Raw genomic sequence first — 25,483 nt, forward strand, 5'->3', positions numbered from 1 at the left:
ACAATGTATAACTTGTACACCGGAATTTTTCTGCCGGTATTCATGTACTCTGAATTGGTAGCATTCAAGTTTGCTCCACTTTTCCACTTTGCCTCAATATGTCCTAACTTTAGCCACACACCTTAGCATTTGGTTGAAACCTTGTCCTTGTCCAAGAGGGCAGTGAAAATATCAAAACTGGGGAACAGTCTAATACCCCTTTGTTTCTGTTTGAGGTGATTTAGATCCCACTGACACTTCCAGCAGACTTTGGAAGAACAAGTAGTTACCCTGCACTGAAAACTGAGTCCTAGGAGTATTTCTGTAGCCATATCTATATAGCTAAGGTTGATTTTCTTCCCACTATCTAATTCTGTTAGAGTGACTGTTGGGAAAGATGATTTGGTGTCTGTGGGTAAAATAAGACATTAAATGGAAGAGACAGAGTTTCTCTAGGATGTTTCTGTTTCGAAGAGAAGCTGCTTCCTGAAACGAGGCTGGGTTTCACAGTAGCTATATCAAGGCAACTCGCTTGACATAAGATATCCTTCCTCAAACTTTGCCAGGTACAATATCATGCCACTAGTGCAAAACTTATCTTTGCTTGAAGCATGTCTCTGTCACTGGCTTTAATACAAGTTTATGCCAATACACACTGTGGAATCAGGTTCTTAAAACCTAAATTAACATTCTGTTGAAAACTAAACATATGTTGTTGGGTTTTTTTCACTGTCAACAATTTAGTTTCCAGGTTTGGAAAAGAAACACTGCTGGGGAGGAATCCAATGAATTTATTAGTGAGCGCAGTCAGTGTGGAACTATTAATATCTACTCAAAATATGAGATTTTGTTTGTCTTATTTTTATCCTCAACTTCAAACTCGGAAATAAACAGATGTTCTGAAGCTTTCCACTGAGAATTCTACAGTACACTAAGTTCTAAATTAAATACACTGTAATGACTGGGATATTGTAAGAAACAGGTGAAGAGCTGTGTACAGTATTTCTGAAACAATTTGTACCATTACATGAAGTCTTTCTCTCACATTGCATGGATAGTCCTAAAACGAAAACATCTAAAACATTTATGTGTTACTAATAATTTTTATTTCCTGCCAGAAATCTGAATACAAAAATAGAAACATCACTTTATTCACTAATATTACCAGAGAACATTAAGCTGCTGTTACTATTCTGTGGCATGACTGACAACATAGTTTGCCTGTCCTAAACACAGTTTAAACAGATGAGTGCTTCTATTTGTCTAAAAAGGTTCTATTTATTTCACACTCAGTATTTATCAGAATCTCAGTGCAACTGAAGTCTATGGCAATCCTCCTACTGACACTTAAGTACTAAGATCCTTTGTTCTTTGCAGGGAGGAATATTATCTTGAGAATTTGAGAAGGGCATAAGAAAATTGCTCATTTTTTTCATCAAAAATCACATTTGCATGTACTAAATAAAAATACTGAGTTTGGTTTTGGTTTAGGTTTGCAAAGCTGCATTGTAGAAGACCTGAATTTAATCAGGAAGACAAGATGATATGGCTATACTTGTATCTGATTCAGAAAAAACAGTTCAGTTAAAAACTGCTTTGAGCTATCACCATTTTTTTAGATATATAAATAGTGAGAGCTAGTCCTTGGATTGAAGTAGAAGAATCTATAATGCTCTGTAAAATCAACAGTCATTTTCTTGAATAATCTTTCACTATGTAGATTACTGACCCTCAATTGAAATTTGCTTTGGTCAGGGAATATTTTGCTGTGCCGTGGTATTGTATTACCTTTAAAAGCTACTCTCATGAAATTTAATTTAGTCAAAAGTTGAGAACTCAATTTCCCATTGACCTCAAGTCACTGACTATTAGGAAAACAGAGATATCTGTCCCTATATCCATGTTGGTTTGTTGTTTGGTTGTGTTTTTTTTTGTTAAATGACAATAATAGAAAGCAATTTCTTGCTTCACTGCAAAATACTGCCAGTATTTTCTCAACCTGTTGCTCTCAGAAGGGATAGAAGGAACTTCCTAGGGATCAGAGAAAACTGATCAGTTTGCCATCCCTCGGTCATGTACCTGCAGTTATCAAAAACATGTTAGGCTCAATAGTTAGTATGCTCAATGCAATGGAGAAGGCATGTACTTGTGTTATTGAGGCCAAGTGTGGAAGTAAGGACCCATCCCGCCAAGACATCAGGGGCAGAGGAGGTAGATGTATGTCATGTTTTTAACTATTCTACTTGCCCTAGTAATTTTGGATTTTTTAAACCTTAAGTTTTATAGTGTTTATTTAGAATAAAGTCTGTGTTTATTGTTTAAGTTTGGACTTTTCTGGGACCCCGCTATAACAGAAGGTCTAAGCAGTTCTGTTCCAAAGCTGTGGCCAGTTAAGCTTCCCTCCTTCCGTGAAGACGGGCCAAAGCAGAATTCATTGCAGGTTCAGTAGCTACGTTGCATAAATTGTCTCTAGTTCCTCCCTGGACTACAGAGTCAGTGGAGCTCTGCACTTTCTGCAGCAGTGGAGCTCATGACAGGATCAAAGTCATCATGATTTTGCATATATTTGATGGCACCAGTGTTAGCAGCAGCCCAATGGAACCAGTTTGCTGTGTGGACAGCAAAACTATTGAAGCTTGATTTCCTATGGTTATTACACTTCTAGATCTGTTCCCTTGTCTACACCACCTCAAAAGCTTTGGCCGTCTCTTCTCTTTTCCCTTCAGTTATCTCACCTGACCCCCAGTTCTTCATAAAGCCATAGAATAGTTAGGGTTGGAAAGAACCTTAAGACCATCTAGTTCCAACCCCCCTGCCAGGGGCAGGGACACCACAGGGTAACTGAACTGCGGCTCACGCAGTTCAGTGAATCACGGCCAGTGATTCACTGGACAAATGGAAGCCCGCTGTGGAGTTCATGCCATGCGCTTTCTTCCTGTGGAGGGCACTGGCTTGCATTTCTTTTCTTTGTCAGTCTCTGATGTTCACACAACCTTACAGGAATTTAATATTTATGAGACTGTCACTGCACATCAAATTTTGATACCTGGTAGGAGGTTCAGAGGTTCTTGGGGTGAGGAAAGGTTGACTACTGTATAAGCAGATACTATGCAAGCATAAATCCACCTGGGGGGGCGAGGAAGGACCTAACCTGTAGGAAAATGTATGCGTACATACACACAGTAAACAGTCAAAGTAAATGCAGTTTCTGTAACTAGTATTTGGCTTTGTGCATTGCTTTGCCTTCTCTTTGCTAATGAATGTAATCCTTCTGAAAGTGTTGGATTAAAAATCAGAGGAAAAGAATCCTCTGCTTCCCTGCCAAACCAGACAGACCACTGCAATGGTAGCTTGTTATCTTACTGGTTGTGAATATTTTGTCCTTGGTTACCATTAACATTGCTTACAGCTGGGTATGATTTGCTGATTCACTGGATGACTATTTCTCAGTTCCTCTGTTGGGACTTTTCTCTTACTGGTAATATAGTTTAGTGTCTGAAACAGTAGGAAAAAGCCACTTTATTCTTCATAGCTTGAGGAACAAGAAGAAGACTTGACTTCTTCCCAGATTTACGCTGGGATAAGTATGAACTGTGTTATGAAGAACTTCTTAAAGAGGAAGAAACAAATACCATAGTTGCCTTAATGCAGTACCTCTCCTAGCAAAGGCCTGACTAAAAAAGTAGTTCATGCTATGCAAAATATATTAAAAAATATATTAAAGGTCTGAAGGTAATGAAAGCTTTTCTGATGTTTACATTGTACTCTAGAGCAAGTACTGCCAGCACAAATCTCACCTTCAACTTATCTTTCTAATCTGGCTGATGTAAGTGGGGTGTTTTTTTTTTTAGAGCTCAGAGTTAAAAGCTGCTGAAGGACAGCAGAATATTTTGTGCCAGCCAGAAATTCTTGATTTCAAAGTACAGTTCTAGCTTATGAAAGAAACCAGTTAGTTTTTCTGTACACTAAAATTTAAGCCTCTAGAAACCATTTCCATGAGATGAGGCTCAGATACTTTATCTTTATCATGACTGGAAAATACCAGATGCACAAGATGCATATCTCATGCATATAACATACCAGATGTTTTTCCGTGGAAGTTTGTGTGTTATGCTGTATTTATTTTCCACTGAGTCTTTTCAAGCAAAATCTACCATGGTTAGTAATGGGCAGGTTTGTTTATTTTAATTTTATTTAATGTGTAATTTTACGTACTTTTCAAAGATAACTGCTTTGCTTTAATTTTTCAATTTGTTTGGGGCTTTCTTTTATACATTAATTTCATTTGTTTCTTTTTTAAGTAGCGAGGCGTTTGTAAGTCCTTTTAACAAGTATTCTCACCATGATAGATGGTGAAGTGATGTAGGACACATAAATTTAAATCTTTACAAAGTGACATATGCATGAACCAAAAGCTCACAGAAATCCACAGGCATTCTTTCCATTTCATGAGCAAGTTTAACCCAGTGTGGGTTTGTAGTGCAGAGTTCATTACATGGCATGTATATGTGTGAATTCTAGTTATTTTATAAAGTATTATTTCTGAATATTCTAATATGCAGTGGTTGGGTACATATTTATTCATGTCACTGTATTAGCTAAGAGAAAGATTGTTGTTTGGTATCACATTAACTCTGATTCAGAGGCCTTTTGAAATGAAGAGATCTTTTAATTAAATTTAAATGGATTTTACACCTGACTCAGATTTTTATTTTCTATAATGTTTTACACTAGCAACTTCTTTAACAGAAAACTTTGTACTTTAAGTAGGGTACAACTACATTTCCTTTCTCTGAACACTGCTTTGGCTATAAATGTGTAACCCTTTCTGATAAGGATACATTTGGACAGTTTGTGTGCAGTGCTACAGTTTCTCCATTTTTGCTAATCCTCATTTTCATAGCTAAAAGAACAGCGAAAGAAGTCCCTGAGCAACCCTAACAGGCTGTAATCCATATCTTCACACAGAGCCTCACTGAAAGAGGCTTTTTGCAGGCGTTACCTCACACTGATTGCAGGCCATGGACCCCAGACTGAGCCATGTCAGCAAACTCACTTGGTACTGAATCTGGCTTTTAAAATCACTAAGAAACCATTTATGTATAAAGAGATACATATACATATTTATACATGCCATTGTACCCCCATTCCTCTCTGTCTGCCTCAGTTATGCAAACTTGCAGTTTTCTCTCAATTTCTTACCTTGGGCAAAGAAAACATTGCAAATTACTCTGTATTAGTCATATTCTGTATTTTGGTCCTCAGCTGCAACCCCTTTGTTCACATACCAGGTTATGTAACAGCCTGCAAAGAAACTTGTTTTACGTGTTTTGTCTTGATTCCTCTATTCAGAAAGCATTTATTTGTTTGTTTGTTTAGGGGATATCCCTGGCACCAATGAAACCACGTAGAAGGAAGGGGGGGTGATCAGGGTGTAGCTTCTCAAAAACACAGCTCCAAGAAAAGGAAATACAAGCAAAGCTTCAGAACATGGTCACATTCTTAGTGTGTGTGTGGTGGGCAATGATGAGTTACCAGAGTTCAGAGAAAGACTGCTTTTATGGCTGCAGTAAATGTAGTCTGTGACTACAAAGATCAGCTTTCTCTTTTCAGTTCACAAACAGTGACTGGAAACAATTGGAAATAGACGTTCTCTCTAAAAGCATTTGTAGTCATTTGCCAGAAAGTCTCCATCCAGATTAAATCATTTTATGTGGAGCTGACATCTGGTTTATTACAGTGATATTTTGTAATTAACCCCTCACTATATGAGCTGGTAGTTCTCCATCTCTTAATTCAGCAAGATGAAAGGAGGCCTGCACTCCTGGTCTTCTCAGACATGGTTTCTCTCATAAGGGAGATTCTCAAAGATGAAGAGTGTTGAAAATCCTCCCAGAGACAGATGATAACCAAGCCTTCTCCCACTCCAGGTTATCTCCCGTATCTTTTGTCTCCTACAGCCTTTACTGTAGGAGATGACAGTGACCTCAGTAGCCTTCATATCCACATATACAGATCACACTGCATTAGTACCTTAGCATGGCAGGGGAATGACCTTAAGGGAGCACAGCCTTCCACATGCACTGGTGTCTCTTCCACTTCTGTGAGGACTCAAATGGGTCAAACACCCATGGTGCCCCCATCCTTCTCTGTCCTCAATTATGCAAACTTGTAGTTTCTTCCTAATTTCTTCCCTCAGATAAAATAATGCCCCCCCCCCCCCCCCATTTTCTTTTGGGTTTTTTGGGGTGGTTTTTTTTTTTTTTCCCTTGAGGAATGAAGGCTTCTCCCTCAGGAAAGGGAGATACATGTCAGAAGACGTCAGCAATGTGTTTGTCCTGTGATACCCAGTTAATGTCAGTGTCCTGGGCAGAAACAGCCCGTGTGTGCTTCGGAGAGGGATAGCCCATGGAGGCTGCTTGTGTTAGTGACTCCGCTTGGATTGCAGCCAAGTGCGAGCTCCTGTGTACAGAGCACCCTCACCCCAGCACTTGAGCTTAGTCCTCAGACAACTCCACTGCCTCCGGGTCAGCTCAGGGCTGATAAACACCCCACATCCTAGGCCAGCCTTTCACTTTCTGCCTTGATTACTACCCTCCCTTAGCTTAACACGGCTGACCTTTAGATAGTGCAACACGGCTCAGTTGTTGCTCAGGAAGTTAATTCTCCCTGCCTTCGTTTTTCTGCCTCAATAATTACTGCGGAGGGTTGGGGGGAGGTGGGTAAATTTATGTTGTTAAGCATTTACGCAATTTAATTCGTATATAATTCCAGAAATGGTGATGCTGAGGGGATGATGCGAGTGGCTGCGGCAGACACTACAGGTAATAATTTAATTCCTAATGCTGCAATACGTGTTTGGAACTTCACAGGCGCAGGAAGCACTATGACTGTTGAGTTATTTGGTTGTTTAGGGTCTACGAACGCTCCCCAAACGCTATTCTTAAGCCAGACGCCCAGCCCGTGGCCCAGTGGAGGTGCAGACCTACCATCCGCAGCCTCAGCAGAGCACGTAAGTAAACCGACTGCCGCCCCGTCCTGCTCGGAGCCCCGTCCGCCCTTGGGGCGCTGGCCGGGCCCCGGGAGCGCGGCGACGGCACTGGGGGGGGAGGGGTGCCCACTTCATTCCTCCCCTCAGCGCCTCTGCTCGGCGGCGGCGCCGCGGCGGGGCCCGGCGGCGGGGGGGCGGGCGGTGGAGGGTGCGCGGAAGCACCGCCCCCAACAGCCGCGGCGGCAGGAGGCGGCGGCGGGAAGGGGCTGCGATGCTTTCGGCTGCGCGCCCCCCCCGGAGCCGCCCCCGGGCGAGGTGAGTCAGCGGGGCTCCGCGGTGCGCAGGGGGCTGGGCCGGCAGCCAGGCCCCCGGTCGCCGCCGCTTCCCTTGACCGCGCTCCTCAGAGCGCTGGCAGCGGGCGGGCCTGGCCGCGGGCCGACGGGTACCGACCCGGGGGTTGCTGCGGGCCGCGCTGCGCCGAAGGGTTGCCGGCGGCTGAGGCGGCTGGCGGGCCGGCTGCGGCGCATCTCAGTGCTGTCGGTGGGAGCCGGGCCCCCACGGGGCCGGTGAGGCCGTTCCTCTCCTAATCTGTGACCCGGTTCTGGTTTATTCCCCGTTGGAGTGACGGGCCTTGTCCCGCAGCCGCCCAGGATGCTGCCGTTGGGCCCTTGCTTCAGCCTTTTCCTTCCCACCGTAACGGCTGCTGCGTTCAGCGCTTCCTTCCCGAGGTGTTCGTTGCCTGCGCCGAGCCGAGGCCGATCAGCTGCTCCTCAGCTGAGCCGGATGGTCGGTGTGCGCTGCTTCGCCCTTGTTGAGGTCCCCTGCGTTAGCTGTGGCTAAGCAGTGACCTCATTAGAGTGCCGGCCCGCATCATCGGAGCTCAGCGTTGTGGTTGAGGCGTTACCACCGTACCTGTGTCTGAGCCATCCGAAGCCGAATGTCCCGTGCCCTCCTGTGTGACCTCCATCCCCGGAGGTGGCCGCCGTCTGGGCTGTGTCCCATGGGAACTCGTGGACTGGCGTCGCTGTGCTTGTCCATGCTGCTAATATCCAGCTGTAGTGTTATGTGTGGCTGTCACTCTGTTTCTGAACCCTTAAATCCTTAAAAGTACGATTTTTTTTTAGTAAGCAGGTTGTCAGTTGCTCCTCTGTTTATTAAAACAAGCATAGGAATAGATGCTTGTTTAAGGAACTGGTGCTGGAGGTATCATAGGTGTTACGGATGCCTGTTAGATCCCAAGTTAGATGGAGTTTAAAGCCCATGTTTGGTTAGCAGCTCTAAAGTTTTAACAACAGGCTTTTTTAAAATGCTGTGTTAATGACAAGTACAGCGTTGAAGAGTGACAAACTTGTAGTTTAGGGGAAAGGAGAGTGGCTGTATGTAAATAATAGTGAAGTATCTCAGTAAAAACTTGCTCAAACATTCATTACGTTACTGAGACGCACAGGGTCTAGTTGTCCACTGTATTTAGTAATACCCAAGGGAAAAGATTGTAAAATGCTAGTTTTCCAGCTTGGTTATTTTTTTTGTATTTATTTCCCTGGTTATAAATAGTGGGCAAAACCGAAATTTATTGTTTGTATTCTCTGGAGACCCAGTAGGAAATAGGGGAAGAGGAAACAGTTGTCTTTTTTAGGATGGTGCTCATGACAGCAGTCATAAACATGGTAAAAATCCTAAACAGATTTCAACAGAAGTGTTCAAACAGGTGAAGTGAGACTATGAGAGCAAAAGCTGATGAAGTGAGGGGCTAATGAAGTGAGGAAGCTGTGGTTGATCACTTACGTAGCTAGTGCTAGTTTTAGTTAGAGCACCATGGGCCCAAGTGTATACAGCAGTGCCGGGGAGTGTGACGGGTGACGCAGCCCGGCCCCAGCACCATGGGTTTGCCCCACGGCTGAGTTTGCTCGGTGCCGGCACAGCCCTGCTGCTCCTGCTGCAGCCAGGCGCCAGCCGTGGTGCAGCCGGTGCCTGCCTCCTTCCTCAGCGCTGGCAGCAGCCTTGCTTCTGGAGCCCTGCGGGCCTGACCCCGAGTGTTTTCCTGGCCTGTAGTTGAAGGCAGGCTTGTTTGCTGGCACTAACGAAGTGTAAACCTCGGTGGTATAGGTATGTCTTTGGTGAATTAAAAACTGGCTAAAAAATTGGAGTCTAATGCTGACTAAACCCAAGCTGATTCAGGAATAGAGTCTGCTAGGACACCTTAAGTTGCACATATTTAATAGAAAACATAATTGGAAAGCAGGAGTCCAAAGATGTGAGTTTAATGGTTTTTCTCTAACAGATGAGGATATGATAGTGTTCTTGTCATCTTTAATGTTAATGTTAAGCACTGTTGTATCAATTTAGCAACTTCAGACCTATTGTAAAGTGCATTAAACCTATTATAAACTTGATCTTGACATATTTCAGATATGCTGTCGTTTCTCAATCTAGTTGACTAAATATGTCAAAGTATGTGGGGTTTTATATGCAAATTGAATTAAGAAGAAAAGCCTATCGACCAACACATTGAATGCATGTCAGCAACACAAAATAAAGCCATTTTGAGCTAAGTGGTTTAGAACGAGGTGGTTTCACTTCATGGAAGCCCTATTTGTGGTGGTTAATGTTACAGCACTAGTATTTCACTTCAGACTTGAAAGAAATGTATTTCCTAGCACTGAGTTGATTCACTAAATGTAATTTACTCCTGATTTTATAAATTCAGAGCAAGGTGTCAGTGCAGGGGTCTCACAGGAGGACTGCTTGCCTTTAGAGAGCAGGGGATGGTGATGTGGGGCATGTGGGTCAGCCTGTGTGAGCTGATCATATGGCTTGACAGGGGACAGCTCTTCCAAGGGCTCGGCTTGAAGGTTAAGCTACGTGGGAGTGGTTTGGGAACACTATGCAAGAGTAAATTAAGCCTATGTACTCCTCTGTCATGAAGTAAGTTGTCTGCATAAAAATCTCCTTTTTGGCATGGATGCAGGTGACAGCACTGGGCTGCTCCTTAGGGGTGAAACTTCCTTGGAAAAGGAAAACATGGTCTATTATTCATGTTTGTTACAGCAATGCCTTGCAGGCTTGCTACATGCAGGGCTTAATTCTGAGAGATGCTGCACAGATCTTGTAGCAGAAAGTCTTTGATCCAAAGGTTTTGTAGTTTAGATTAATGAGACAAGGGGAGCTGAGGAGGAGATACTGTGCATGAGCAATGTGATGGATGAACTTGTGGCAGTTGCACCAGCTGGGGGATGAGTGAGGTGAGCTGTCTTTAGAAGATGGAGAGTTTTTAAGTCTGCTTCTCTAGCACAGACCTATTCTGAATCAAACAATAATTAGTGACTTTAGAAAAAAGGGTTATTCAAGAAACATGCTTCCTATGAGCAGATTTAAAACTCTTCACTTGAAAACTTCTTGTGTTGGCTACAACATCAGCTTTGCTAATCTGTGAAAATCTGAGAGGGAAAAATAAGATGTGATGCCATGTTGGGTGACACTGATTTACCCACACAGTGCAAACAGCGAGCTAGTCTGCTCTGTTTTTACAGGTGCCTGTTGCTTCAGAGATTAATTACTGATTCCTGGTTTGAAATTCTATTCATAGAGTATGTTTTGTGAGACTGTATAAATACAGATCTACAGAGATTTTTCTAGGGATTTGATGTGTTAAGTTACTTTTGATCATTGGCACTATCTTCTGATTAACTGTCCTGGGTTGGTTTGTTTTGTTTTTGGTTGGTTGGTTGGTGGGTTGATTTGGGTTTTTTTGCATTCATTATATATCCAAAGCCTGATTTTGAGGCTCTGCTTTGTGACTTTTAATTGTACTTCAGTCTTCAAAGCCTAATGAATGGAACATTTATGCTGAGTTAAACTTTGTTTAAAAGCAGCAGTGTTCCTTCCCCTCAAATCTAACTTTCTGCTGGTCTGCAAGTGAAGTTTTAATGCCATGTTGTTTTCCCTGAGAGGTTTAGGGATTTGCTGACCCACTCTGATCTGTTGATTAGCTTTATTTTCTCTCCTGAGATGTGGTGCAAAGCAGGTGTTCTGAGATGTTTCGGTTTTTTCCCCAGGGTTTGGGAAGAGTGGCTCCAAGGGAAGAGCTGAGTTTTAGTTACTGTATTTTCCTTATTATAGTTTTCTTTCGTTTTATAGTTAACTTCTCATAACATCAGATTGTCTTGAAAAGATTAGCTTTTTATCCTTTCTGAGCTTGAAATCCTCGTAATTCCTAGGAGAGCCAGAGTAAATGAGGATCAGTTTAAGAAATTAAAAAGCCAAGAATGCCAAGAAGATCCTTAACTATATGTAGAATACCCATACTTGCTCCTTCCATCTACCTGTGTAAGAGCCTTGTTATAATAACCATTGCATTGTCATCACTGAATTCCTTGGGACAAATGATTTTTCCTCTGTTCATCAAATAGTTGTTCAAAGGTACAAGTCTGCAGGAAAATTGCTGTAACTTAGCAGAAGATGGTTGGACAAAAGATGTGTTGATGTAAGGGTTTGAAAGTGTATTTTGACTTGCTGGAGGTAAGATGTAAACAGAGTGGCAGCAATTGGTATCAGGAAAAATAATGGATTCTAGTATTTGCATATCTGTGCAAAGCCTTAAGACCAGTCTTGTAGTTGAAAAGTATATTCTTTATATGTGAGAAGTGGCTGCACTTGTGCATGAGCTGCTCAGAGGATGAGTGGTATTGCAGAATTAATCCTCAGCCTGAGAAAGCCAGGTTGGCCTCAAGCTTCTTGGGCAGGTCTGAGCGAAGGGCCTTGTGCTCCTGGGCTGGTAGAGTCAATAGGCTGGGGAGAAGTTGGCAGTTCACATTGTAATGAAGACTTTTTCTACTGTAGCCATGTTAGGGGTGATGGGATGGTGCAGGAACAAGGGCTCAGTATCCTGTTGTGAGTTCTGTACTGGTCTTGAAACGTAAACCTGTGGGAGGACAAAAGCTTGCTTGCCTGCTGGAGGACCGAGGTGCTTTCCTGTGATGTGTAACTGCTGCGCTGTCTGCTTGGTGCACCTCTTCTCTTGCCCTTTGAGGGGCTTTCTCAGTATCTTTGCAGAAGTTCCTTCTTAGGGTTTTGTTGTATGTGTGCACTTGTCTAGTTTAGGGAAGATAGCTTCAAAATTATTACTCCTGTTTTTCAGAGTGATGCTACCACTCTGCAGCCTCTCTGGTCTCACTTGTGCTGGCTGAACTGATGACAGTCAACAGGCCTCTACCAAAACTTCATACTTCATTCTGCCTCAATGAGTTAAAATCTGTCTTCACACTGAAATCCATTCTGTTTACTCTCTAAACCTTTCTTGCTTGCTTATACTCTGTTGTTCATTTTAAACTTACTGGTAGTACTGTCTTCTATCCTCCTGTTGTCTTGTGGATTGGAAAAAGGTTTTGCAAAGTGAAGATATGGTATTGGAAGGCTATGGTTAAAATAACCAGTAGATAACCAGTCTCATTTAAAAGGACATTGGTTTTCATTCTGGTTTGATTTGGTGCATGTTCAGTCCCTGAATGGCATAGGTGTTTTTGTCAGTATAAGGAAAGCCCTGTAGATTACTTTTCTGTGGATTTTTCAGTAACAATACCACTAGTTTGCTTTTCTCATTTTCAGTCATTTATTTTTAGTCTTTAAAAAGTTGCTAAATAAAATCACTTTCAAAAGCCTGACTCCTAAAGAAACTAGTGATCAAAACATTAAAGAATGCCATATGGCTTCTACTAGTCTTGATGCTGTTACATTTCTGAAGAGAATATTCTGTGTTATTAATAATATTCAATAAAACACTCTTAGGGTAGGAAAATATTTACTGAAATTCTTGTGAAATAAACTTTTCATAGCATTCTAACCCAAGATGTTCTAGTCAAAATACTAGGATGGATCTTTTGGATTAATCCTTGCTCACAACGGATTAGAAGACGGATGCTGGGGCAGATACATGTTATGGGGGGAGGGAGGAAGAAGATGCATCAGCTGAAGTGTTTAAAGATAAGCAGTGTAACAATTTTTAACACACCCCCTATTCATACAGTGTACAAAATTGAAGCCCCATTACAACGAAAAAGGGAAGTGGAATTTGAAAAGATTGAATACTATTTGCTCTAAAAACCATCTGTGTAATTTATATATGGAATCAGATGGTTTGGAGGTCATATACAGGGATAAAGAACATAGCTGTGTTTTTTAATTTGGGGTAAGTTCAGTTGCAAAGAAGTTGGCCCAATACGCAGGTGGTTAAAATACGAATTTTATCTTGTCATGTCATGGGGACAGGGGAGGAAATTTATTCCTCACAGTTAAATGCTGTAAAGCTCTGGTACAGCTACTAAGCAAGTTCTGCAAGCAGATGAGCGTATACTGTTTTTGGTAGGACACAGGAACAGCACTGAAACCACAGTTACATCCCCTTGACATAAGTGGGGCCCTGCACAAGTTCTGGAGTCTTTGTTGTGAAAGCGGGCAAGGCATAAAGAAAACAAAAGCACAGATGATCTAATTTACTTGTTAGAAGGACTTGTTTTATGGATATAAAAGTGGAAAAAATGAGCAAATATATGAGCAAAAAACCCCACAGTCCTTCCAGCTGTCAGGTGGAAATGGCTGCCTGAATAAAAAATTGCTAGAGATAACTAGACAGCTGCTGAGTTTTGGTTCATGTGGCTTTTGATGGTAGCAGGTAAGAGCAAGAAAATGTGATTTCACATTGAACTGTTCTAACAACTTCATTAGGACTTTTTCTAATCTTTTGATACTTGAAATACTTTTTAAAATCGGATTGTCTCTGAAGGAACTGGAGAAAAAAGCAGTTTCTGTGTGTGCTGGCATTGTTTTAACTTCTGACCTTGAATACATGAATATTTAAGGTTCTAAGGTTTTTATGCAGCCTTTTCTCCCTAAGCTAAACCAGAGATCCTCATAGGTAGTATCCCACTGAAATTGCATTTAGAAGTGAAGAACACAAACCTCATGAGTGTGGGATTTTAATGGTGGTATTTTTAGACTTGTCTATCACTGAACTTTGTAAGGTTTTGACTATTTTAATGGACTGTTGCTTTCAGAAGTATCCGTGGTTGGTTATATCAGCTGGTATGTGTTGGATCAGTAAGAAACAGTTAAATTGACATGCTTATCAACATTAGGGTCTCTTTTCTGTTAATAGCCTTGCGTTGGTTTGCAAATCCATTGTCAGTATTTAAGTTAATTCTGAATAATAATTAATTTAAAGGCACTGACTATATCAATGCATGACTAATTTTAAGGGGATGATACTATGCTTACGGTTGAGTTTTGAAAGACTGCAATTTCACTGGAGTGTTTCTCATGCAACTAAAGTGCAGACCTGCAAAAAAAATACTTGAAATTCCTGAAGAAGGTATTCCTGATCATAACTCCAATGTTCTTGGAGAAATCTCAGGTTCTTTTGGAATAAAATGCTCTTTTCCTTGATCCTTGGAAAAGTTCGTGTGTGATAGGAACTCTAATCCAAACCACAAAGGGATAACAAAACCAAAAATAGACTTAATGTTCAACTTTCTCATAATCAACATGAGTTAATACTAGGTTAAATTTACAGATACTAATATAGAATAAATAGTTGCCTAATAGAATGATTTTGAGCTGGTAGTCTGCTTGCAGAGCTTTTCTTTTGTATTGCTTGAAAGGAAAGCTGCTGTTAGGTAGCTTACCTTATTAGTCTGTTGGTTTTAAATGAGAGAGCTGGTTGGTCAAATCAAAGTCTAAGTAGTGGTGAATGTATTTCTGATTGTTTCTTGTCCAGTCTTACAGTTTTCTGCAAAGGATAAATGTGGGAAGCTACAGTGCAGTTGCCTCCCAATCCACCTTTCTTCAATTTCAGATTTGGACTTGAGGAGGTCGTTATAGGGTCTGTATAGGGTCCTTTAGTTTCATTGCTCCTAAGTCTTCGATGCCTTTGAGGTTGTTATCCGAATTTTGAGAGTTCCTTGTTTTAACCTTAAAGCCCTATCCTGATTCCTGTCTCTCTTCCCATTCAGCCAAGAAGCTTAGCCCTTGTACCAGTTTCTGCTGTAGTTGTGGAGTGTTTAGGAAATAGTGTTTCAAGAGGAGGTTGATGAACCTTTTGAAAGCTGTCGTGAGGCTTTGGATAATAATTTGTTTTGATAATTAAAAAAAAATAGATATATATGCGGCTGCATTACTTAATTACAAAATCTTGGCTATCCTTTGGTATAGTAGGGAATACTGGGAATAAAGTAGTTAGCCTTAGGGGAGAAAAGACAACTTGAAAGAAAAGACTTGCAAATTCTAGCACGTAATTGCCACAGTAACTTTGAATATATAAATTATTCCCTAATAATAGTCCTAAACACGAAATATGTCTTACTGCACAATATTAAAGCTGCTGTTGGGAAAACTTCACAGAATTGGTCATAAACCACATTTTTATTGATGCTATCATGTACCACTAGTCTAGACAAATGGCCTTCCACACCCTGATTATTGCTCAGGGATGTCACTTATAAAATAGAAGCTGGCTTTGTCCTTGATGACTGTCATTGCAGGTCAGTTCATGTGTGGTACCTTAACATGTTATGTTTCATTTGTTCCCAGGGTAGCCTTGCTTCCTTGAGAGAATATACAGATACTGGATGCTTGTGGTAAACCATGGCAGCTGATGATAAGGTTGCCATTTTGACTGATGACGAAGAGGAACAGAAGAGAAAATATGTGCTTGCTGATCCTTTCAATGGCATTTCCAAGGATCAAGATTTGCCACCCCATAATGAGTCCCCTTCAACGGAGACAACCACTGTCCCGGATGAGGAGCTAGATTGGTTAGAAAAGCACTGCGTCAAAATAAACAATGATCTCCTCATCTCAAAGGTCTTCTATTTTTTCTTCTATTCTGCATATGGCTCCCTCTACCCCTTGCTGCCTGTGTATTATAAGCAGCTGGGTATGTCACCCAGTCAGAGTGGACTTCTGGTGGGCATCAGGTACTTCATTGAGTTTTGCAGTGCTCCTTTCTGGGGAGTGGTGGCAGATCGCTTCAAGAAAGGGAAGATTGTCCTCCTGTTTTCACTTTTATGCTGGGTTTTATTTAACCTAGGGATTGGATTTGTTAGACCAGCCACCTTAAGATGCATACCAAGGGGTCTCCCCCCAGCACACCCCACCAATGCAAGCAGCATTTTCACAACAGCTTCACAAAACATCTCGATGTCTTCTCTGCTAACCACAGCCAGTACTGCATCCCCGAAAGCTCGTAGGAAGAGAGACCTGCTCACTTCCAGCCCAGTCACTTTGGAAGCAACAGGAACAGCTAATCCTGAAGTAACATTCCTGTTACCTACACAGAGCAATGATGTGGAGTTTGTCTTGGAAAACAGTACCCATCTGACTTTGAAAAACAGCACCACTAGCCCAGTCTCACCAGGGAACATGACTCCGAGTACCCTGCCAGCTGCTGTCACGACAAAGCCAATGCCTTCTGACCAAGCTGTGCTTGTTTATGATCAACAAGAAGTAGAAGCCATCTTTCTACTCATTCTGCTGGTTGTCATCATAGGAGAATTTTTCAGTGCTTCCTCTGTTACTATTGTGGACACTGTAACTCTGCAGTACCTCGGCAAACACAGGGACCGGTATGGATTGCAGCGTATGTGGGGTTCTCTGGGCTGGGGTCTAGCCATGCTCTCTGTGGGAATTGGCATTGACTATACTCATACAGAAGTTAGCATTGAAGGTCAAGGATGTAAAGCTCCTGAGTACAAGAACTACAGGATAGTGTTCATAGTTTTTGGTGTTCTGATGACAATGGCGTTGATCGTGGCCACTCAGTTTCGATTCCATTATGCGCACTTCAAGCAAGATGAAAGTAAGAGAAAAGAGGTAGAAATCTCACAGGTAGACAGAAATGCCTCCAACGAGTCCTCTGATAACACTCCTACCAGTATGACCCAGTCACAGTCATTCAGTTTTTGGGACCTAATAAAACTGCTGTGTAGTATCCAGTATGGCTCAGTGCTCTTCGTGGCATGGTTCATGGGGTTTGGATATGGCTTTGTGTTCACCTTTCTGTACTGGCACTTGGAAGACCTGAATGGTACCACCACGCTCTTTGGAGTTTGCTCTGTGCTCAGTCATGTGTCTGAGCTGACTGCCTACTTCTTCAGCCACAAACTGATTGAATTGGTTGGTCATATCAGGTAAGATGCTATCAAAGAGCTGTACAAAAAGATGCTGAATTTCAGGCTTAGCCTTATGTTACAAAGTGAAATTTAAGCTGATTTTTATTTTAAAATTTCAAGTCCTGCTCAGTTACGTAGCTTGCCTGATGCAGTTTTTTATTGTTATTTTAGGAGCTGAAAATGCTCTGAAAAGCTTCCTTTGTGTTTGAGTTGCACATTAGTACGTGCATTGTGCATGGCACCGTAACCTTTTGCAGACAGTTCAGAAGACTTCCTAGTTCAGTGATGCAAAGCTCTGTTAGAGTTCTTTGCGAACGCCACCCACTCAAAGACTGTCTGTTTTGACATACAAATATTGTTAATTTAACTTTTTTTTTACCTGTGAGTAGCAGCGTTTTGGAAAACTCCTGCTTTAGCCAGCTTTAGCATGCTCCATCCCTGGTAGTGTTCAAGGCCAGGCTTGGCAGACCCTTGGGTGACATAGTCTAGCGTGAGGTGTCCCTGCCCATGGCAGATGGGTTGGAACTGGATGATCTTAAGGTCCTTTCCAACCCCAACCATTCTGTGATTCTTTGATTCTCCTTGTAGGGCAGTTCTTTGCCCCACAGTAGTCTGGAAGGGTGTCGCTTGCATCCTGAGAGGAGGATGATGAGATGAAGAAGTGAGGAGAGCACACCTCCTGTGCACATGTCCTGTTGATCAGACTGGCTGTTGGCAGAATGAGGTTGCAGCCGGGTGGTGTTGCTTACCAGTTCAGTTCCTTGCAGCTGCTTGTGTCATCTGCTGAAGGGAGATGCCTGTGTGGGGCTTCTCCATAGTTTTTGCCCTGTGTAAGTGAAACTGACTTCTTCCAACATGTTACTTAATGTATGTTGTTTTCTGCTAAACTGATAATGACTTAATTTTGCATATTCTAAATCCTGTCACTGCTCTTTAAGAAAAGCTCAGGGGGGAATCTGAGTTAATGAAGTCATAAAGGGGTGGTTTTATATTTACTAAGGTACTCTGCAACTGAGCACAAAGCTCTGTGTTGTTAGCATCATGTCCTTTCCAAAGGCCCTGTTTATAATCATACAGTCATTGAGATGTATTTTTAAGCTTTCTGCACTGTTCTTTTTGTGCATTTCTGTTCTGTAGGTTTGCTTTTTTTGTTTTACTGGGGTGAATTTTTTTATTCGACTTCTACTAAAAATGTTTGAGATGTTTAGCATGGTAATTTGAGAGATTACTTAAAAGATGCTTTTTTTTCTTCCTCTGAACTGAGGAGTATCCCTTGACTTTGAGTCACTCTTTTAATCTCTGAATTTGACAATAATCAGTATATGTGACACCTTGCATGCAAAGACTGGAGGAAGGATATGGTGATGGAGGAGTGGTGAGAACAGATCAGAGTCTTGATACCTAGAAATAGCTCAGGTATGCTTTTTCTGTGTGTATTGTTATAGCTCAGAATTCAGGCTTAGGCTTCAACTAGAGAAAGAAAAAAAAACAAGAATGGTAGGCTTGTGAATAAGATGAAATAGAAGGGGATGTGAGCATTGGCCAGTGAAAAGAAAAATAATGTGCAGTATTAAATCCTGTTCTTCTTGCTTCTTTGCACTGTTAAGCCTATGAAGACAAGACTGGATCAAGATTAAGTTGTTTAAACACTAGCTCCTATTTGTGGTGAAACAAGATTCTTTATACCTACACCTGGGAAATGCACATTAGTCATACTTCAATGTTATCTAATGCTTGCTTGTATTTAGTCATCACAGTTTATGAGGTGTCTCCTGTTTGCCTGCCTTCCTGTACTCTTTGAGCTGTGTTCAATGTATAGTTTGTTCAAGAGCAGGCAACCTTTTTTAAAAGAGGGAAGAGTAGGAGATCATAGCTCATATTCTTTGATAGTTCTGTATATGTGTCTGCTGCCTTTTAGTACAGATGTTAATTCTTCCATTAATAAGAACCAACTATATATCCTCTTTGGGACCATCTTAGCCAGAAGCATTCAGGAATAGCACTTTATATATATTTTTTCCTTATTTATATAATTTTTTGAGCTATAATAGCTCAAAATTTCCTTGTTCTGGGTTGTTAAGACTCCTAGATATAGACAATCTTTCTGTACTATTTACTTGAACATTATCATTCAATCTTTTCTTCCTGTCCCAATTTTCTGGGGAAAGGCATGAGCACCAGAACTGCAGGTGGTGTCACAGTAGCAGGAAAAAATGCTATTGACTGTCCTTTGTAGAGCTACAAGAAAAAGGCCTTACACCCTTGTCAGATAGAAGTTCAGTTTTCCTTTTCTTGACTTGTGAAACTTTGTTTCTACCTTTGTATGGGGTGGCATATAAGACCCTTACAGTGTTTTGAAACCTATTTTCACTGAGGTTGTTTTTTTTTTTAGCTAATACTCAAATTATTGCCCAAGCATTTTAAACATGACAATGCTGAACAGGTGATTAAAATGCCTGATTTCTGGCTTCATTAGATTTACTCTTCATCCACGTGCATGGCATGTGTGTGTATGTTATACATGCTGCTAGTGTTTCTAACAGTGTATCTTAGCAGGCCACTAGATTAATCTGGAGTAATGACAGTGATGGGTTCACGTCGAAAGCTGTTCTGTCATAGCACAGGGGGGAGTATTACAGATGTTAGAAGGGTATTTTGCCTTCTCTGCTCCAGATACCTTCTGAGAGACGGCAGAGTTTCATTAGAAAATAAAGAGTTAAAAGTGTGGTGAAGGCCACAAGTTCTTTGAGAGGATATTGCGATGGAAAAGTGTACAAAACCAGTGCCTAATATTTAGACACCATTGTCGAATGGTATCCTCTGTAGAAGCACGCAAAACTGCTACTGAGTTTAGGAAGATGATGTTACTCTCTGAAAATAACCTCCTGCTTGAGGTTAAGCTTGAACATGTTTGTCTGACCACAATTCCAGCATGTGAGTTTTTACAGGAAGCAGAGACTGGTAGCAATGCCTGTAAACAGCTTACTCTCCTTAACATAAATATAGATTCAGTGCTTTAAGTGTTTAACCTGTAAATTGAATATGGTGTCTCTGTGGATATTGCATATGGGGTTCATAAGGAACATCTGTTTGCATTTTCCATTTAGTTCTGATAAAGAGGCCAAGTGATCATTATAAATACATTTTTGAAACAACTCTTAACTACACAGAAGCTCTCGTGTGATGTGCCACTCCAAAACAGTAATTGTAGAAATCTTCATAAACTGCAATTTACCTAAAACTCTGTACATATTCCAACAAATTAAAATGTATAACCTGGCCAAGTTGCTTGTCTGTAACTCTGAATCCAAATCATTCTGCAAGTTTAACATAACAGAAAAGCCCAGATAGCCAAGTGTGTTAGTGGTGATGCTATGGAGCAGGAGTCCTCTTTTCATCTCTGGCCTGGCTGTGACAGGGGATAGCTGAGGTGGGAAGAAATTTATTGAGGCACAGGCAAAGATTTTGGTAGGCAAAAGTGAAATTAAGCTGGCAAGAACTGGTCCTAAACAGTTCTGGGCACATCTGTGCTGCTGATGGGGAAAACCAAATATATGGTATGACAGTTCTTTTGTATTCCCAAGAGTGTGCAACACCTTCGTCCATACTAGTAAGGGAATGAAGAAAGGAGCATGCAGAACTTGCATGTTTGCTTACCTTTTGTGGCAAATGTGTCCTAATATACTTAAGAAATGCGATTGTAAATAATTACATCAAGTTGTGGCTATGAAAGGAACATTAATGCCAAAGAAGGCATTAATTAAAGGGGAAGATGAAATTTATGATGTGTGGCTCAAAGAACAAGTTTTTTCTCTTTACTGTATCATAATGAATTTTTTCATGGCTTCCCATGTTTTCTTCAATGAATGCTTGGGTTTGCATTGCCTAAAAGCAGCTTAAACCAGCTATTCATTTACCTCACATGTATCTGGAAGCAGCACAGCTTGGTCTGATGCATGTTTTTGGGTGGGGGAGCTTCCTTCAGGCTTACCCAACTTGCTGAAAGTAAAGCAAATTGTCTACTGTAGATCCATGTTGTTGTGAAATGCATAGCCCCGAATGCTTTTTTGGTGACACTGACATGATGAAAACTGTGGTACTGGTTTTGTAGCTGTCAGCGTGTATGTTTGGAGACTTCAGATGCTGACAAGATGCTGCATCTTTTTGATTGCATCTCACTCTAGGTTTTTCAGTGGCTATGTCCTAGAGGTAAGCTAAGCTGAATCTGAGAACAGAAGGGAAAAGTAATCAGGTTAAACATGCAGTGGGAAATGCACTGCACAAATAGTCTTTGTGCTTCATTGTTTGAAAACTGTTACAAGAGCTTCTTTTTCCTCTTCATTCTGAGATGCAGCATCTGCTGCTTTTCAACAGGATCATCCTGAGGCATGTTGTTATAAACCATATTGCTTCTGTGGGATGTGTTTTTAGAGTAGTTCTGAACAGTTTGCAGATACTGGGACTATAAACTTATATTAATTGGGGTAAAATTAATTCATCTAATACGAACCTACACCAGGCTTACATTAAAGCGGTAGAATGAATCCCTGGATGATTAGAGGATTGTTTGCAAGGGATGTTGTATGTGCTTAGAGATGGTCTCTCTGAGATATAATCCAGTGTAGAGCATGACATAGAACTACACAGCGTAGTTAAAGGCTCAATGGATTTGCTGTCCCTTTGAATTTTTTTTTTTTCTAATTTTTTTTTTCCATTAGGATTTTGAAGAGACTCTTTAACTTTAGCATCAGTTTGAATATGTTTGGAGTGGGCAAGAGGAGAGTTTATGTTTGGTTGTAGGACTTAAAGACTGTATTTTGCGTTGATCATATGCTTTAGACTGGAAAACTGTTTTGTACATGTACAAATAGCTTCTGAAGCAGTAAGCTATAACATACCAAAAAAAAAAGAAAGTGCAAACTATCCTGACTTCTCTTTTCCTTACTTCCTTCAGAGTGCTTTACATTGGTCTTGCCTGTAATACAGCTCGATACATTTACATCTCCTATCTGGAAAATGCTTGGACTGTTCTCCCAATGGAAGTACTTCAAGGTAAGGCAGTGCAGTAATGCCCTTCCAACATAAGATCAGGTTCTTACATTTAGCTTGTTTTCAGGTGACCTGTGATAAAGTCAAAATCTTGTATTTCTCTGTTTTTGTTGACCACAAATGCTCCAGAAGACCCAAGTTCATAAAAAATCACTGTTTGTCTTGGGAAATACTTGACGTCAAAAGGGTGACTTTGTATCTGATTGTGCACAGTTCTCTGTTTATTCAAACAGAACTGCGCGAGACCAGCACACCCTTTAACTAAACAAAGAGGCAGAACCGTGAGCCAGGTACACACCTACTGCAAATCCTGTTTGGTGGAAAATATGGACTTCATTAAACGCAAAAGGTCATGGCTCTTGAAAGGGCTCTGGGTCATTCTGTCTTTGTTAAAATACTTTGTAGTTTTTCATCGCTATTGTTCGATCAATACCTTTAGACTGAATAATTATTTGTTGTCAATAGCTAGAGAGGAATTTCTTTCAATAGCTTTGTGCTAATAGAGCTTCTTTAAGATACTCAACCTTTAATTAAATTAAAAGGACAGAGGTGTGGTCTGTGAAGAGTAGGTTGAGCCCTGTTTTCAAGTCATGTTGTCCCAGAAGTCTCTAAGACCTTCTTTATGATGTTAAAATGCAAATTGTTCTAACTTAGATTTTACAGCATTTTTTTGTGTGTTTGTGGTAGGTATCACTTCTCAAAACCAGGAAAAATCTAAACTCTTTTTGTTTCTTCAGTATTTGAAGAATACTGAAGTATTTGGCTTTGTAAACTTGCAAGAGAATAATTAAAGTGCAGAAAATGTTTTCCCGGCCTTTAAAAATAATTAAACTGTTTTTGTTAAAGCCAGGGGTTTGGGTTTCTGCAATGCCACCTGGACTGTTTTCCATAGGTTATACTTAGAAGTTTTATTCCACTGTATGCATAATTTGAATTTGTATTAACTTTTTCTACTCTGTTTACAGAAATCATTTTAAGGTAGATTTTAACTTGAGCTATAAAATGCCATTGGAGAGCACTGTGTAAATCTCTAAGCATAGAAAAAGATCTGTTTGTGTCCTAGCTCCTTACCTCCCTGCTAACAAAAACAATTTATTGTATTAAAACTGACACAGCAGCAAGCTTCTGAATTTTGTTATTGAAAAAAAACCCAAGCCAAAGCTGTTGAATTGATGCTTCATCATTCATACCAAATGTGAAAATGTTGCAAAGAACCTGAAGGGTGGGAATGTGTTACACTCTTGCCTACTTAAACATCTAGGGCGAACAAATTACTAATACAAAGCTTTGGATATTGCCTTCTAGGGAATTCTGTTTTAAAGATAACCCAACTGAAATCACAGGAAAAAAAAACCTGTGTCATGACAACGCAGACATAAGTTTGTGCCTGGAAGCATCCTATAGTCATGACTGAGAAATACGTTTCTTTTATTTTCAATCTTGTTTTTATTCTCCTGAAATTTTAATATGAATTGCATAATATGTAAGTTTGCCTTTACAGCAAGGCTGTGAGGGATCTGGTTTGGTTGGCTTTCTTGCATGGTACAATCTTGAGTAATTTAAAGAAAAAGCTAAGGACCTTCAAAATAATACTTCATCATGAATTCGTCTGCCAGACTGTATCTAGCCACTGCTGAATCATCTATGCTTCAGCTATTGTTGCTATTTGCAGTTGTTTATAGTCAGCAAATGAGAAAGTTAAAACCAAAACAAACACATAGAACTCTCCCCCAGCCCCAAGTGTTGCGTTCTGTGTGCACTTTTCAGCCTGCCTCTATCACTGTTACTGTCCATAAAGTCTGTAAGTACACTGTGTATCTAATAACTGCCACTATGTTTGTTACATTCCAGTAATCTCACTCATTTGTTCCTGAATGGGAGACTGAATTTTCTCTTTGTAGAGGTACTGCTAACTCCCCCCTCCCCACTTTATTCTTTCCTTCTCCTCACTTTTACTGATTTTAATTTCTCCTTGATTCATTATTTCTTTTGCAGTGGTTACCAGATCCTATTGCTCTGCTTTTTTCCACACATATCCATTGAATCTGTCAGTAGGGATAACAGGTATAACCTTAATGAAATTTGGTGAGGTAGAAGCTCTTGTTTTTGTTAAATGAGTTTGTTGACAGAGGGAGGTAGGAGTTGTAGCTCCTTTGCATACGTAGGGGTTAGAAGTATTTAAAAACAATGAAAGATTGTGCAGAGCATGCTTATACCATGTGGGGCACATGACTGCACCAAGTTGGTAGGACCTTTAAATCCCTTAGTGAAGGCCTTGTTATTCTTTTAGACAGCTTTTCCCCATGAAGCTGTCAAATTCCATGTAAATTCCAGTCCTGTGAGCTGGAGGGGGTTTAAGTTTGAGCTGAATTTTGTACATAATTCAGTTGCAGCTGAATTTTGTAAAGAATTTATTTTCTTTTAATACATTTCTGCAATATGAGGATTATCCCCATGTGCTGTGCTGAAGGGCATGGAGAGATGTCTGGAAGATGACTCCCCAGACTACATCTCTTGATTGTAATAAGAACAATTGCTGTCTGTAACTGGAATGGGGAGGACTCTTTTAAGTGCTTTGCACTGTCAGAGGAGTGATGAGGAGATTTAACCTTGCTTCTTAGTTTAGAATGTTGAATAGGTATGCTGCATCAACTTGTACATGCAGCATATGAAAAGAAGAGCTTAGGCTGAGTCTTTAATAACTGAAAATGTCTAGACATCCTCATAGGAAAATGGTAAAATGTGCATATATATGTATTTATATCTATATATATCTACCTGCAACCACACAGGCAGTCTTGTTCATTTTGCAATTAACAGATTAAGCTTTGCTCCACTAGTTAGCTTGCAACTTACTCTTACAAACCAATGGTCCAAATTCTCTGATAACAGCTATGCTAGCTCACCAATTTACATAACAAGGATTTTGTAAATCACAAAACTATATTGATAACCTGAAAATTAGCTATTTTCACTTGGCAGTTATCCAGCAAACTCCAAAACAAGTATTGTTCTACAAAGTGACTCTTACTGATGTTTCAGCAATACAGTTATATCTAGAGAGCAAAATGCTTGGGCCTTTAACTGGCAGTAATGAGGATATATATCTCTCCTGAAATAAATTTAGTGCTCTAAATCTTCAGCTCTTGGTTTGTAAGTAAATTATCCTAACTTTGCTAAACACTGTTATTCTAAGCATAACACTGGGGTTGTTCAGTTTGTTGGAATGATAGTCCAGATGTTGAAATGATGGTTAGTGGTTTTGCAAATAAGGTCACAATATATACATTGTACACAACTTCTT

General features: G+C 40.7%; 1 protein-coding gene across 10 annotated transcripts in view; it reads left to right on the plus strand.

The window, feature by feature from the left end:
* Positions 1-25,483, plus strand: part of MFSD6 (major facilitator superfamily domain containing 6) — a 49,670-nt gene that overhangs the window by 14,082 nt on the left and 10,105 nt on the right. For 2 of the 10 annotated variants that reach the window (XM_061376344.1, XM_061376360.1), the window contains exons 1-4: positions 6,672-6,803; positions 6,894-6,991; positions 15,551-17,148; positions 22,085-22,182. In XM_061376344.1, coding sequence (XP_061232328.1) covers positions 15,605-17,148; positions 22,085-22,182 — 1,642 coding nt within the window. In that variant the 5' untranslated portion in view covers positions 6,672-6,803; positions 6,894-6,991; positions 15,551-15,604. Of the gene's footprint in view, positions 1-6,667; positions 6,804-6,893; positions 6,992-7,151; positions 7,290-15,550; positions 17,149-22,084; positions 22,183-25,483 lie in introns of those variants that run through there. The other 8 variants (XM_061376325.1, XM_061376305.1, XM_061376294.1 and 5 more) reach the window with 7 other exon arrangements.

Source organism: Neopsephotus bourkii, unplaced genomic scaffold (assembly GCF_033783945.1).
Source record: "Neopsephotus bourkii isolate Nb327-2 ecotype Australia unplaced genomic scaffold, CSIRO-AGI_Nbou_v1 NB_196, whole genome shotgun sequence".
NCBI lineage: Eukaryota > Metazoa > Chordata > Aves > Psittaciformes > Psittacidae > Neopsephotus > Neopsephotus bourkii.